Source organism: Bubalus kerabau, chromosome 2 (assembly GCF_029407905.1).
Source record: "Bubalus kerabau isolate K-KA32 ecotype Philippines breed swamp buffalo chromosome 2, PCC_UOA_SB_1v2, whole genome shotgun sequence".
NCBI lineage: Eukaryota > Metazoa > Chordata > Mammalia > Artiodactyla > Bovidae > Bubalus > Bubalus kerabau.
In genome coordinates, this window is record NC_073625.1 from 183,202,838 (window position 1) to 183,219,489 (window position 16,652).

General features: G+C 36.4%; 1 protein-coding gene across 1 annotated transcript in view; it reads right to left on the minus strand.

Annotated features, from left to right (window-relative positions):
* The window catches only part of UBA5 (ubiquitin like modifier activating enzyme 5), a 30,521-nt gene that overhangs the window by 13,360 nt on the left and 509 nt on the right, over positions 1-16,652 (minus strand). Inside the window, exons 2-8 of the mRNA XM_055569682.1 lie at positions 12,753-12,798; positions 12,548-12,637; positions 9,470-9,579; positions 7,518-7,604; positions 6,516-6,600; positions 4,573-4,677; positions 4,266-4,393 (exon numbers count right to left, since the gene is read on the minus strand). Of these exons, the coding sequence (XP_055425657.1) occupies positions 4,266-4,393; positions 4,573-4,677; positions 6,516-6,600; positions 7,518-7,604; positions 9,470-9,579; positions 12,548-12,637; positions 12,753-12,798 (651 nt within the window). The remainder of the gene's footprint in view (positions 1-4,265; positions 4,394-4,572; positions 4,678-6,515; positions 6,601-7,517; positions 7,605-9,469; positions 9,580-12,547; positions 12,638-12,752; positions 12,799-16,652) is intronic.

The window sequence follows — 16,652 nt, forward strand, 5'->3', positions numbered from 1 at the left end:
CCTTAAAAAACTAGGAATAAAACCACCATATGCCCAGCAATCCCACTGCTAGGCATATACCCTGAAGAAATCCAAACTGAAAAAGACACATGTATCCCACTGTTTACTGCAGCGCTATTTACAATAGTAGAACATGGAAGCAACCTAGATGTTCACCAACAGATGAATGGATAAAGAAGCTATGGTACATATATGCAATGGAATATTACTCAGCCATAAAAAGGAATGCATTTGAAGTCAGTTCTAATGAGGCGGATGAACCTAGAGTCTATATACAGCATGAAGTAAATCACAAAGAGAAAAATTAATATTGTATACTAATGCATATATATGGAATCTAGAAAAACAGTACTGAAGAATTTATTTGCAGGGCAGCAGTGGAGAAACAGCCACAGAGAATAGACTTATGGACATGGGGAGATGGGGGAGAGGGGAGGAGAGGGTGAGATGTATGGAAAGAGTAACTTGGAAACTTACATTACTATATGTAAAATAGATAGCCAACAGGAATTTGCTGTATGGCTCAGGAAATTCAAACAGGGGCTCTGTATCAACCTAGATGGGTGGGATGGGGAGGGAGATGGGAGGGAGGGTCAAAAGGGAGGGGATATATGTATACCTATGGCTGATTCACGTTGCGATTTGACAGAAAACAACAAAATTCTATAAAGCAATTATCCTTCAATTAAAAATACAAATAAATTTTTTCTAAAACTGAGCAGAGGACATAAGAAGACAATTCACAGAAAATATAAATGCTCAAGCCTTTGCACAATTGGAAATTAAAATGAGATACCCTTTTTTCACATGTCAAATTGACAAAGAGTTTGATGACTAACATCATATACAAAAATAAAATCAAAATGGAGTAATGATCTAAATCTAAAACCTAAATGTTTCCTAGAGGGAAACATAAGCAGAACACTCATTGACATAAATTGTAGCAATATATTTTTTGGATCTGTCTCCTACAGTAATGGAAATGAAAAGAAAGATAAACAAATGGGACCTAATTAAACTTCTGCACAGTGATGGAAACCATAAACAAAACAGAGACAAACTATGAACTGGGAGAAAATATCCACAAACTATGACCAATAAGAGGTTAATTTCCAAAATATACAAACAGCTTATATAGCTTAATATCAAAAAACCATCCAATCAAAAAATGGGCAGAAGACCTAAACAGACTTTTTTCCAAAAAAGCCATACAGATGGCCAACAAGCACATAAAAAGATGCTCAATATAGTTAATCGTTAGAAAAATGCAAATCAAAACTACAATGAGGTATCACCTCACACTGGTCAGAATGGGCTTCATCAAAAGGTCTACAAATAATAAATGCTGGAGAGGATCTGGAGAAAAAGGAACCCTCTTACACTGTTGGTTGGGATGTATATTGGTGCAGCTACTAGGAGAACAGTATGGAAGTTCTTTAAAAAATTAAGAATAGAGTTTTCATATGATACAAGAATCCCACTCCTTGGCATATATCCACAGAAAACTCATTTGAAAAGATACATGCATCCCAATGTTCACAGCAGCACTATTCACAACAGCCAAGACATGGAAGCAACATGCAAGTCCACTGACAGAAAAATGGATGAACGTGTGGTGTATATATATAAAATGAAATATTATTCAGTCATTAAAACAAGAATGAAATAATGCCATTTGCAGTAACATAGATGGACCTAGAGATTATCATACTAAGTGAAGTAAACCAAAGACCAATATCATCTGGTATCACTTATATGTGGAATCTAAAAAACTTGATACAAATAAACATTTACAAAACAGAAACAGATACACATAGAAAACAAATTTATGGTTACCAAAGGGGATGGGAGGTCTGCAGAAAGGGAGGAGGATAAATTAGGAGTATGGGATTAACATATACACACTAAATATATCAAATAGGAAAACAAGGACCTAATATATAGCACAGGGAACTACACTCAATATCTTGTAATAACTTATGAAGGAAAAAAAGCTGAAAAAGAATATATATGACTTTGCTGTAAACTTCAAAAATAAAAGTTTGATAACACCTAATGTTACGAAAGGTCTGGACAAACCAGGTACTCTCAAAACTGTCATGGAAACATACAATCCTTTTGAAGGAGAAATTTAGTAGTATCTGTCAAAATAAGTATTGCATAAACTTAGAAATTATACTTCTAAAAATTCACACTATAAAAATCTAGTTTACAAAGATAGAAAGCAAATTGTTTTTTGCAGCATTGTTAATAACAGCAAAAAAAAAAACAAACCACAATCTGTAAGTAGCATAAATGTCCATCAACAGATATGATATATCTAGACATACAGATGTACAGAGAGATACTTTATAGAAATGACTATTTTCCCCCTTCTTCATAACATACAATAAAATATTGTGTTTAGATAGGACCTATTGAAGTCTGACAGACTATTTGTCTTATATGAAATAGTCACAGAGAGTTGCCTTGAGAGTTCTTATGTGTGCTGGTATTTCTTTGCTGGTAGGTGATACTAAGATTAGAGTGCCTCTCTGTATCATGTAGCAATTTCTTCTTATTATATTGGATGCTGAAAAACATAATTAAGCTTATTAACAGTGTAAAGTGAGGTAAAAAAATGGCCTGAGCTAAGGAACAACTAAAGTAGTTCTGCTTTTCATAAAGTATGAGTTGGTTCAAAAACTGACATTAATTTTAGCTGCAAAGAAACATTTGTCCTTAAAAAAAAAGAAGAAAGAAAACCTTGTCCTTATTAGCTATAGTTTAGATGTATGGTTGCTGGGGTATCTATTTATGTATAGCAGAGATATTACCCTAGTTAAAGTTTAATCACATATTATTTTTATTAATAAATAATAAGCATCAATGGCAGAAAGTGAAGAAGAATTAAAGAGCCTCTTGATGCAAGTGAAAGAGTAGAGTGAAAAAGTTGGCTTAAAACTCAACATTCAGAAAACGAAGATCATGGCATCTGGTCCCATCACTTCATGGCAAACAGATGGGGAAACAAACAATGTAAACAGTGACAGACTTTATTTTGGGGGGCTCCAAAATCACTGCAGATGCTGACTGCAGCCATGAAATTAAAAGATGCTTGCTCCTTGGAAGAAAAGCTATGACCAACCTAGACAGCATGTTAAAAAGCAGAGACGTTACTTTACCAACAAAGATCCATCTAGTCAAACCTATGGTTTTTCCAGTAGTCATTTATGGATGTGAGAGTTGGACTATAAAGAAAGCTGAGGGTCAAAGAATTGATGTTTTTGAACTGTGATGTTGGAGAAGACTCTTGAGAGTCCCTTGGACTGCAAGGAGATCAAACCAGTCAATCCCAAAGGAAATCAATCCTGAATATTCATTGGAAGGACTGATATTGAAGCTGAAACTCCAATACTTTGGCCACCTGATGCACAGAACCAAATCAACAGGAAAAACCCTGATGCTGGGAAAGACTGAAGGTGGGAGGAGAAGGGGATGACAGAGGATAAGATGGTTGGATGGCATCACCGACGCGATGGACATGAGTTTGAGTAAACTCTGGGAGTTAGTGATGGACAGGGGAGCCTGGTGTGCTGCAGACCATGGGACTGCAAAGAGTTGGACACAACTGAGTGACTGAACTGAACTGAATAAGCATCAAATCAAGCGAGTGTGTCTGTGCCTAGGTCTTCACCCTTCGGCCAAACCTGCAGATGTAAATCATTTGGTTAAAGCTTCATAAATAAATATACCAGTACTACTGTAGCATTTAACAAGAGCTATTCCAAATGGAGAAAGTAACACAATTATGTGTGTGCTGATGTGTGTAAATTAATATATATTTAAATTAAATATATTAGATTTATTTATTTATAAATGAAGGGCTACCCTGGTGGTTCACTCGGTAAAGAATCTGCCTGCAATGCAGGAGACCCAGATTCAATCCCTATGTTGGGAAGATCCCCTGGAGAAGGAAATGGCAACCTGCTTCAGTATTCTTGCCTGAGAAATCCCATGGACAGAGGAGCCCAGTGGGCTACAGTCCATGGGTAGCAAGAGTTGGACATGACTTAGTGACTAAACCACCACCACCATATATAAATTAAATTAAAAATATATGAATTAAACCACTACCATATATAAATTTAAAGTATACATATATTACACATGTATAAAATTTTTAAATATCTGTAAAATTAAATTAAAAAAATTAAATACTTAGCTGGTAACTCCAATTTTGAAATGTTTGTCAAAAGTAAACAGAAAAATTATTCTTCACTCACTTTAACACATTTTGTACCAAGATCCCAGCAACCACTCCCATAGTAGTAGGAAGACTGGCTGCACAAACACCTTCTCGTTTCAGAGTCTTCTCATCAATATTTGCAGCAACTACAAGTGGTGGAGCACACTACATGAAAAAGAATTAAAAAATGTGTATTTCAAAAGAAAAGGAAAGAAGTATTCAATGTTCCAAATAGTATCCCACCACATTCAAAGTTTGGTTTTCCTTTGAACTATAAATATTTTCCCCTAGGAACTCTAGTACTTAACAATGAAAAATAATAACTCAAAATGAATCATGCATACCGCAAAACAAGCCGATTCTCCAGGGATTATGAGCTGTATATGCCCTGAAACTGCATTTTCACTGACCCCAGACTCCATCCATATTTGTCCAAGCTCATTACAAGCCTTAAAAAAAATAAGTGAAAAATAAGAACATTAAAAAAAAAGTAATTTACCATAAGTTTTTTCGTGAAAAACTGGAGTTTAACAAAATGAATTACAAAGAGTTTGTAAAAATAAATTTTAAGAAACAAGAAAACTGTAAATAATGAAATTCCTTAGCAATTGACAAGTTGCTAAGTTTTCTGCTTAGAAAAGTAACTGATAGCATTCAGGTAAGCAGTCAATAAATACCTAATTAAACTGAACCAAAGCATACTGGATTTCTTATTAATTAATGTAAAACTTCACTTTTCTAAAATAATTTCAGCAACAAGAAACTGCAAAATATTATTTGCAAAGTTGAAAACACAATAATTCAAAAGAAGAATTCAGTTTTATTTTTGAAAAATCATGTGTGTAAGCTATTTATACATATTTATACATTTACTTATTAGTAACAAAACTTAAAACCAATGCTGACCAAGAATAAGGCAGTATTATAAGATATTCATTTAATTTAAAAATTGTACATCAGAATTATCTGCTGTTTAATAGTTTCTCTACTGGCCTAAGACAGAGTAGGATACTGAAACATATGCCTTACCAGCAAGGCTAGACAGGTCCCCTTAGAATAAATTTCAAAAATAGGATGAGATCACATTAAGAATAAATAAAACACATTATCAAAGGGCTTAAATGCAGAACTACTTTCAGAATGTGGAATATATACTGACAGAATACACAGGAAATTAGTGAGAGCTAACAGGCAGGAAGGCCAGGGCCCTCCAAACAGAGGAGGTAGGCTGCAAGTGTCAGACATTTTTTATCTCTCTCTTATGAGGCAGGAGGAAACAAACTAGTGATACATATTTTTTCCCTTCTCTATACAAATTTAAAAAGAGGTTTCTCTTAAAATACAGTGTTGCCATAATGACACCTGGTTTCACCTGACCTTAACGATTCTCAAACCTTGAGCTAACCAATGCATTTTTCTTATGGAAATGTTTGTCTTAAGCTATGTTAATGTACTATGCATTTACCCCAGACTCTGTCTTCAAGTCCGTTTGCCTAAAGGCTCTGAACTGACTTGACAAACAGTATATTATACTCATACATTGTTCTCTTAATGAAACTATACTTTTGTATGGGAATATGCCTTCTTCATGTCAATAGTTTTATGGCCTGGGATGACTCACCTGGTGCCAAGATTATCTCAAAATGCATCTTGTGGGTGAGGGGCCTGGTGCCATTCTCTGAGTTTTGAGACATTTCCTTTTATTAATTAGCAGACAGCTAGTAGCTATATAACATCCAGCTAAAGGCTAGCAGGGGGGTACTCTTTCTGCCCCCTTCTGATGTCTATGTCAAGCTTTCTCTATCTCCTTTATACGTTAATAAAACTTTATTACACAAAAGCTCTGAGCGATCAAGCCTCATCTCTGGCCCCGGATTGAATTCTTCTCCTCTGGAGGCCAAGAATCCCGGCCAAGACCAAGAATCCTGGCGTCTTTTCCTGGTTCAGCAACAGCCTTTCAATAGGTAAACCCATGCTATGCTATGCTATGCTAAGTTGTTTCAGTTGTGTCCGACTCTGTGTGACCCCACAGACGGCAGCCCACCAGGCTCCCCCGTCCCTGGGATTCTCCAGGCAAGAATATTGGAGTGGGTTGCCATTTCCTTCTCCAATGCATGAAAGTGAAAAGTGAAAGAAGTTGCTCAGTCGTGTCCAACTCTTAGCGACCCCATGGACTGCAGCCCACCAGGCTCCTCCATCCATGGGATTTTCCAGGCAAGAGTACTGGAGTGGGGTGCCATTGCCTTCTCTGAGGTAAACCCATGAGTATAACACAAAAGATACTCACTGTATTTATTGTCATTCGAGCTTCAAAATTATCCACACAGCTAAGAACTAGGTCAACAGGTTTTCCTTCTTCTAATCCACCATTACTAGGCAAAGAAAACAAGTTTTATTGGAAAAAATCAGGACACAAAATACAATCTTATTTGTTCAATCAACACATTTAGTCCTTCAGTAAATTTTTGAGTATAATTGTAACATAGAATTTAATATTAAAGACCCAGTATATATTAAGTCGGAGAAGGCAATGGCACCCCACTCCAGTACTCTTGCTTGGAAAATCCCATGGACGGAGGAGCCTGTTAGGCTGCAATCCATGGGGTCACTAAGAGTCGGACACGACTGAGCGACTTCACTTTCACTTTTCACTTTGATGTATTGGAGAAGGAAATGGCAGCCCACTCCAGTGTTCTTGCTCGGAGAATCTCAGGGATGGGGGAGCCTGGTGGGCTGCCGTCTATGGGGTCGCACAGAATCGGAAACGACTGAAGTGACTTAGCATAGCATATATTAAGTATTCACTGTTATAAATATAATATCAATAATATTACAGTATTACTTATACTGTAAAGATGTACAGGGGGAGCAGAAATATAAACTGTGTTCACAAAAATTATCATTTCTCTGTCAGCTTTTACAGACTTTTATTCATGTTTCACTACAAATGTAAATGTAATAAAAGTTAATTGAATACAATTTCAATAGTTTAGGTCTGCAGAAAACCATATTCAGATAGAAATATAACCTATAACACAGAACTTATAATGGAGGACCCCTTGCTACATCATTATAGTAACAGACATTTTGAGGCTTATTTTTATTTTGTTGTTACTATTGTTTAATGGACCATATATACTATTTACTGAGCACCCACTATATAAAAATTACACAAAATATTAACTTTTAAAAATAAATATATCAACCTTCTGATTGAGTTAACTGATAGATTTTCTAATACTGAAAGTGAAATGGACATTGTGCAAAATACTGATAAATAAAATTTTACCTTATTCTATTCATGAAATGTTCAAAGTTTTCTACTGTGGTTATATTGTAGTTGTGTACTTCAAAAAGAACATCAGGATTAATGTTCCTAAAGGGAAAAAGAGAATGATTATAAAAACTACAAGTAGAACAGTAAAAGAAAGCAAGAAAAAGCACTAAAAAGAGCTAAAGATCATTTAACAGATATTAGAGAAATGGAATTCAAGCAATTCAAAGAAAATCCAAAGTTCTCTTCTACCTCTTTCATCCCACTCAGGGACCTAGTTCAAAACATGTAGAGTGTCAGAAGGATTACAAAAATATTCCCACAGTCTCAGTTCAGTTCAGTCACTGAGTCATGTCAGACTCTTTGCAACCCCATGAACCGCAGCACACCAGGCCTCTCTGTCCATCACCAACTGCCGGAGTCCAGCCAAACCCATGTCCATTGAGTTGGTGATGCCATCCAGCCATCTCATCCTCTGTCGTCCCCTTCTCCTCCTGCTCCCAATCCCTCCCAGCATCAGGGTCTTTTCCAATGAGTCAGCTCTTCACGTCAGGTGGCCAAAGTATTAGAGTTTCAGCTTCAACATCAGTCCTTCCAATGAACACCCAGGACTGATCTCCTTTAGAATGGACTGGTTGGCTCTCCTTGCAGTCCAAGGGACTCTCAAGAGTCTTTTCCAACACCACAGTTCAAAAGCATCAATTCTTCTGTGCTCAGCTTTCTTTATAGTCCAACTCTCACATCCATACATGACCACTGGAAAAACCACAGCCTTGACTAGACGGACCTTTGTTGGCAAAGTAATGTCTCTGCTTTTTAATATGCTGTCAAGGTTGGTCATAAGTTTCCTTCCAAGGAGTAAGCGTCTTTTAATTTCATGGCTGCAATCACCATCTGCAGTGATTTTGGAACCAAAAAAATAAAGTCAGCCACTGTTTCCCCATCTATTTGCCATGAAGTGATGGGACCAGATGCCATGAACTTCGTTTTCTGAAGGTTGAGCTTTAAGCCAACTTTTTCACTCTCTTCTTTCACTTTCATCAAGAGGATCTTTAGTTCTTCTTCCCTTTCTGCCATAAGGGTAGTGTCATCTGTGTATTTGAGGTTATTGATATTTCTGCCAGCAATCTTGATTTCAGCTTGTGCTTCCTCCAGCCCAGCATTTCTCATGATGTATTCTGCATATAAGTTAAATAAGTAGGGTGACAATATACAGCCTTGACGTACTCCTTTTCCTATTTGGAACCAGTCTGTTGTTCCATGTCCCAGTTCTAACTGTTCCTTCCTGACCTGCATACACGTCTCTCAAGAGACAGCTCAAGTGGTCTGGTATTCCCATCTCTTTCAGAATTTTCCACAGTTTATTGTGATTCACACAGATGTGCTGGGAATTAAGCTTTTATCACCTCTGTTAGCTACACAGTTCAGTCTAACAAAAGAGCTTCTTTGCTTCTTATTCAATTCAGTCCAAGAACGTTTAGGAACATAAAGAAACATCCCAGAGTAAGAGCTGCCAAACTAGGTCCCTTGGGCCAAATCTGACTACCACCTTGCTACATTTTTTGTAAGGTCTGCAAACTAAGAGTAGTTTTTATATTTTTAAATGGCCGCAAGAAAAGAAAAAAATCAAAAGAACAACAATATTTCATGATGTGAAAATTATAAGAAATTTAGATTCCATAAATAAAGTTTTATTGGAGCACAGTTTTGCTCATTTACTTTTATATTGCCTATAGGTACTACAACTGTATAGTTGAGCAGTTTTGACAAAGACCATATGGCTCTCAAAGCCTAAAATATTTACTATCTAGCCTTATAGAGAAAAAGGCTGCCAACCCATATCTTTATGCATAAGTGAAACCTGCATTTTTATACAGGAAAATTCAGTTCCATTTAAAAGTTAAGTGACTAAATACATACAGGAAGATTTCACCAATTTCACTGCCTTCAACTGCTATTCCATTTACCTCAAAGTATGTTCTGCTGCTTGAACTTTACTTAATCCTGCTTGATGAGGTTGGAAGAAAAGTCTATTCATATTGGCCAGTTCCACCTTGTCATAGTCAAAGAGTAGCAACTAAAATGAAAATAGTGGTAATCTGATGAAAAGTGTACCAAAAAAGAAAAAAAAAATAATGAACTAGTTGGCTAGTTAAAATCTGATGGGTTTAACTCTTTAACAGTAATAATATTAACTAACTTTGAAAAACTAGATGTCATATATTAACTCATTTAAGGATCACATGCAGTAAGAATATAGGTACTCTCCTCATTTTAGAAATAAGACAACTAGGGTACTTGCCGAAAAGCCACTCAGCTGATATGTAGTGAACATGGGATTCAAACTGAGGCATTCTCTGCTGTACTGCCCCTCTAAATGATTATCTCAAAAATTAATGTTCATTCCATTTCATGACAATTTTTACAAACTGTGCCAAAATCTTATTTCATTCCAATTATTGGCCCAAAGCCAACAATCCATTAGATAAATGAAAATTTTAAATAAGATAAAAAAATGCTGTAACTTAAAACCATGGTATAATACAATGCCTTTCATGAATATGGAACTAAATATACTCACGACATGGCTCAAACATTATTCCAAACAGAATGATTAAGCAGTTAATTTATATCTCCTGCTATATATTTAGGCATGACAGCATTTGTCAAACCTGTTCACCCAACTTTAAAATGGCGAAAAGGTCCATTTCCTATCAGTAAGAGCAGGTTGAACTCAAAGATATCCAAAGTCCTTTCTTTTTTTTTGACTATCTAAAATTAAATTTTTATTGGATGAGACTCAGAGTAGACTAGACATGGCAGGGGAAAAAGAGTATCAATGAACTTGAGCGCACAGCAATGCAATTTATCCAGAGTGAAGAAAAAAAGAACCAAAAAAAAAAAAAAAAAAATTGAGCCTCTAGACCTATGGAATAATTCAAAGCAGTGTAAAAGTGATATACTTTGCTATAGTTGCCAAAGTCACTTCTTTATCTAAAATTCTGTGACTTTGTCATACAATTCTCAGTGTTCCAAATCTAACAATAAAAACAAAAATGGGATGTTCTTCTTCTCAATACAGACACTAAAGAAAGTTAACCCAGCCCTTAGTATCTTGCTAGAAAAGACATCACTTATATTCTCTATAACTTTCTAACCCTACTTAGTCTCTCCAAAATTTGGTTTATTTAAGCTCATTCAAACAGTATTTATTAGGTCAGGCCAAGTATTAAGTTTGCGTTTCAGCCTCATAGCTATATGAGTAAATTGTAGGAAATCCTAAATTTGAGGACAGGAGGTGTGAGTTGTAACTGTCAATAATTAGCTCTGATTCTGGGTAAGTCACTTTAACTGTTTAGGTCTGTATCCTCATTTGTAAAATAAGGCAGTTGATCTAGATCTGGTTATCCAGGGTACCCCAGGAACTCAGGAAATTTTCAGGGATAAGAAGTGGGCTCTGGATCTCCAATCCTCCATTTCCCTACTTAACCACATGAAATAGCTTCTTGTTTCTCTGTTTTATACATTGAAGAAAGAGTTCTGAAACTTACCTATGCAGATTCTTAGCTTACAAACTTGAGTGTACTTGGAATCACTGTATTTAAAAATACAGATGTAAAAAAAATAATAAAATAAAATAAAAATAAAAATACAGATGTGTGGGTCTTATTCCCAGAGGTTCTGATTACCTATTATGGGGTGCAGTCTGGACATAAGAATTTTTTTTGAACATCCCAGGTGATTCTAACTATAGCAATATCATCAGGAGTTTGTGTTAAAATACAGATTCTGATTCAGCATGTCTTGAGTGGGACCTGGGAATCTTCGATTCTAACAAGCTCCCAGGTGATGCTGGGACCAGACTGAATAATCAGTTCTTAAAGCACAGTCACTGGAATATCATCAGAGCCACCTGGGAACTTGTTAGACATTCTTAGGTCCATCTGCAACCTACAGAATCAAAACCACTGGGTTAGAGTTCGGCAATCTATGTTTTAATAAGCCTTCCAAGTGACTCCAGTGCACACTCAAACCAAAGACCCACAAATCTTCATGATCTCTACCACCCTTGGTCAATCAACTAGGTAATGTCAGCTACAAGCAATTGTTGACAGGCATTTATAAACTTCTTGAAAGATATTAAAATGTTAATAAACATTTTTAGTACTTTGGTGGTGTCTTTTCTATATTGATAAATAAGTGCCAATTTTGAAACCACTTTAAGAATCTGGGGCATGGAATGGACCAATATATTAAAGAGCATTGATAAAGCAAGCATTTTCCCACAAAGTTTATCAAAATGATATACAATTGTGGAAAACTTTTATATTCACCCACTATCTATCTAACATCATGGACTTTAGATTTATAAATATAAGATTGGTACACTGATTTCTGGTATAAAGTCAACTTCTCCTTCCTTCTCACAATCACAATCTAAATCAATTTTAGAAAAAAGTATGGAACTTCCTGGTGCTCCAGTGGTTAGGACTTGGGGCTTTCACTGCCATGGCCTTAGAGTTCAACCCATGGTAAGGGAACTAAGATCTCACAAGCCTCACAGGGCATGACCAAGAAAACTTAGGGTGAAAAAAAAAAAATGCCTGGGTTAAAAAAAATCTGGAGCATTCAGCAGTTCAATTTCAAGAGTAAGAAAGGCACATGCTTTTTAGTTTGTCTCTTAAAAAACAAGTTTTTAAAAAAAATTTGGGGGGGTGTTTCAGTGTTTCACAACACACTTTTTCAATTTAACAGCCTTCTTTCCTAAACTTCTTTAATCAAAACACTTAAGTCCAAATTGTTTATACATTATCCCGAACAAAAAAGTTCCTGAACACAATCAGATAGTCCTTATTTAATCAGCAGCAATATTAGTTTCCTCTTGGGTGGGTTTATGTCTTAACTGGGGTAGAAAAAACAATCTGAATGAATACACCACAAATCAATATGCCATTAATAAGGAGAAAAAAAATCCTAATTTGTACCTTATTTACTCTGCAAGTGAATGGGTTCCGAATACGACAGAAAATGAGAAATGCTTTTACCTTACCAATGCCACATCGCGTCAGCATTTCAGCAGTCACACTGCCAACTCCACCAACACCTACTATTGCTACAGTAAAGGTACGGATTTTCTGTAAAATGCAAAATTATATATGTGTTGGTTAATAATTCTTCACTGAAAATGTCATTGAAAATTATTTTCATTTACTGAAACCATCTTCAAAAATTTGGAAGAGTTTATCATACCTCATAGTCGCTCACAATTCCCATTCGTTTCAAAGCCATCAGGCGGCTTAAAAAAAAAAGGAAAAACAATGTTTTAAAGTTTACAGTCTTTTAATTAATAGTGACATAGGTAAACATACATCATCACAGAAAATAAACTGCAAGAGAAGAAACAGTGAGGGGAGTAGGGGTAAAAAAAAAATGTTTTAAAGTTTACAGACTTTTAATTAATAGTGACATACATCATCGCAGAAAATAAACTTTAAGAGAACAAACAGTGAAGGAAGTGGGGTGGGAGGAGAAATTTTTGTTAATTTTTACCAGATGAAACTAAATCACCTCAGCAATTTTAAAAAGCATGCATGCCCGAATATCCTCCAAGACAGAGCCTGTGCAATAAGATTTTTTTTTAAGTTCCTCATACATTCATTCTAATGTGCAGTGAAGACTGAGACCTACTGACTGAAATGTTAAGTTTCCAGATGAGAATGGATCAAAGTGAAATTTCAGCATTTTCCCATGCTTATTAGTTTACGTAAATATTTAATGTTTGATTCAGATTTAATATTTAACATCAGAATAACCTCATGACTGGAATTCTATTCACTTATTGCCTCTGCCCACAATGGTAAGTCTTTTAGTAAATACCTTTATTCCAAGGACTCTAAGAGGTACTTTAGATATCTAGTTACTGCTAGTCTGTTACCTTCTTCAGTCACCAAGCCAATCAAACTTTGGATGGGAGGCCTAACAATCGTGTTTTAATAAGCTCCCCAAGTGATTGTGATGCACACTAAAGTTTGAGAACGTTTACTATAGATTACTTAATTTATTCTCTTGTTATGGTTGGAAGAACATCTTCCCAAAGCTTTGTAAAGGGTAAATTTTGGAAGGTAAATTTTGAGAGCTTGTATGTCTGAAATGTTCTTTACCAAACTTCTTAAAAACGTTTTATCAAAATTCTGTTCTTAGAAATATATTATAAAATGACAAACTGAAGCGTATATAATTGTTGACAGCTATACTTTGCCAACAAAGGTTCGTTTAGTCAAAGCTATGATTTTTTCTGTGGTCATGTATGGATGTGAGAGTTGGACTGTAAAGAAGGCTGAGCGCCAAAGAATTGATGCTTTTGAACTGTGGTGTTGGAGAAGACTCTTGAGAGTCCCTTGGACTGCAAGGAGATCCAACCAGTCCATTCTGAAGGAGATCAGCCCTGGGATTTCTTTGGAAGGAATGATGTTAAAGCTGAAACTCCAGTACTTTGGCCATCTCATGCGAAGAGTTGACTCATTGGAAAACTCTGATGCTGGGAGGGATTGGGGGCAGGAGGAGAAGGGGACGACAGAGGATGAGATGGCTGGATGGCATCACTGACTCGATGGATGTGAGTCTGAGTGAACTCCGGGAGTTGGTGATGGACAGGGAGGCCTGGCATGCTGCGATTCATGGGGTCTCAAGGAGTCGGACACGACTGAGTGACTGATCTGATCTGATACCTATACCCACACAGAGACACACACACACTCTTAGTTGATAGTTTAACTAGATATATAATTTTACATTAGAAACAATTTTCCTTCAAAATTTCTAACATGATTTCTAGTTTCTGAAACTTCAAAATGTGCCTTAGAGTGAAACTATTCTCATCAATTGTGCTGAGTACTTACTGGACTCTTTCCAATCAGAAACATATTTAAGTTCTGGAAAATTTACTTGAAGAATATGGTGACTTCTTTGGTTGGTTGGTTGGTTTTTCCTGAACTTTCTGGAGCTCCTATTATTTGGAAGTTGGACCACTTGGACTAGTCCTCTATTTGTAATGTCTTTCCTCTATTTTCCATTTAGTTTTCCACTATTCTCTGGATTTCTTTCAATGTTATTTTCTTTTATTGAGATTTTCACTTTTGTTATCATTCTCCATTTGCAAGAATGATTCTTTTTGTAGTACTCTGTCCTATTTCATTTATACATATATCTTTCTGAAGATATTAATGATAATGTTGGGGTTGCAGTCCCCTTATATAGTCTATTAATTTTGTTTTCTTCCTTTCACATTAGGAGCTTTTCTCATCCTTTCTGCTCATATTTAAAAGTCAGACACTAATAAAGGCAAGGATGTGGGCGCTGTTTATTTGACTTTGGGCTTCACTATAGCATGATCTCGGAGAAGGCAATGGCAACCCACTCCAGTACTCTTGCCTGGAGGAGCCTGGTAGTCTGCAGCCCATGGGGTAGCGAAGAGTCGGACACAACTGAGCAACTTCACTTTCGCTTTTCACTTGCATGCACTGGAGAAGGAAATGGCAAACCACTCCAGTGTTCTTGCCTGGAGAACCCCAGGGATGGCGGAGCCTGGTGGGCTGCTGTCTATGGGGTCACACAGAGTCGGACACGACTGAAGCGACTTAGCAGCAGCAGCAGCAGCATAGCGTGATCTGGCTGGGCTGTTTAGTAGTTGAGAAACCCACAATGTCAGTGTCTTTCAGTCTTTCTTCTTGGCCCTCTCAGATTCCCTACAGAAGAATCTTTCAATTTCCACACTGAAAAGTCTTTAAGCTGATCAGTTTTGGGGTGTTAAATGGAGAAGTAAGGCTGGGAGTCCTAGCATTCAGTGTGTAAACATTTAGTTAATTCCCTCCCTTCAGGCATGAAGACTTGCTTTAATTATTAATAGAAATACTCTATTTTACTCTCTAAGGAGTAAATCTCTAGTAGTCTCTCCTGACAGAGAAGAGCATTTGCCTCGCTACTCAAAGTGAAACAATGAACTTGGGTTGCTTCTTCAACAGATTTTCAGCCATCTTGTTTAGTCCTACCTTAAGCCCTTGTTGAAAGACTTATGCCTGTTCTGAGCTTTGAGAGAATTCTATTGTATGAGTCGGGTTGCAGGCTTTAGAGTCAATTTCTTGGATCCTTTAAATCAGGATCATCTATCAGTCATCTGTCCCTTTCTAGTTTCTAAAACTGTTTTACTATAATCATTTAAGTACAGAGACTCACCCATCCCCCAATTATTAACAGAAACTCTTTTTTTTCCCAGTGGTGATTTATTCCCTTTTAAAAATTATTCCTTTACTTTCATTTCAGTGAGATTGGGAAGACAGTGATATATGTCTGTGATCAATCTGCCTCTTTACCTTGATGCTATCTTTAATCTTTATAAATAACCCTGAGAAGAATGCATTGCTGGAGAAGGAAATGGCAACCCACTCAAGCATTCTTGCCTGGGAAAGCCCATGGAACACGGCAGGCTACAGTCCCTTGTGTCACAAAAGAGTTGGACGGGACTTAGCAACTAAACAACAACAATATCTAATTGGTCCAGCAACACTTGTTGCAAAAACAATCCTCTCCATAAATTGCTTTGGTAACTTAGTTAAAAATCAACTGACCATATTGGTGTCGCTAAGAGTCGGACACAACTAAAGCGACTTAGCAGCAGCAGCATATGGGTCTTTTACCAGACTTTCTATCCTAGTCCATATAAATATTTGTCTAGCTTTATACTTATATTATAGTCTTATTCTCTGCAACTTTAAAATGAAATTTTAAAATAAAGTTTCCTTAAAAAAAAAAAAGAATGCATCACAACCTCCTTTTATAAATGGGGCCAGGTGGGGGAAGGGAGGGGAGATTCAGGTTAATCAACTTGCCCAAGATCAGTTAAATGGCAAACAATTATTCAGAGCTGGATTTTGGAGCTAGTATTTAAAACCACGTTTTCTAATTTTAAAGACTCTGCTCACCTTTTCATTTAATTAACATGCTTCTAATTATATTCCTTACCACACAATTTTACAGTTACTTTTTTTTAAAAAGAGAAAGAACAACTTTTGGCTAGGACTAAGACTTGTCCTTGCTCGCTTGGAAATAAGACCCTAGAAGAAGAAAAGGGAGGTGTGAGCTGTCAGCTGGACA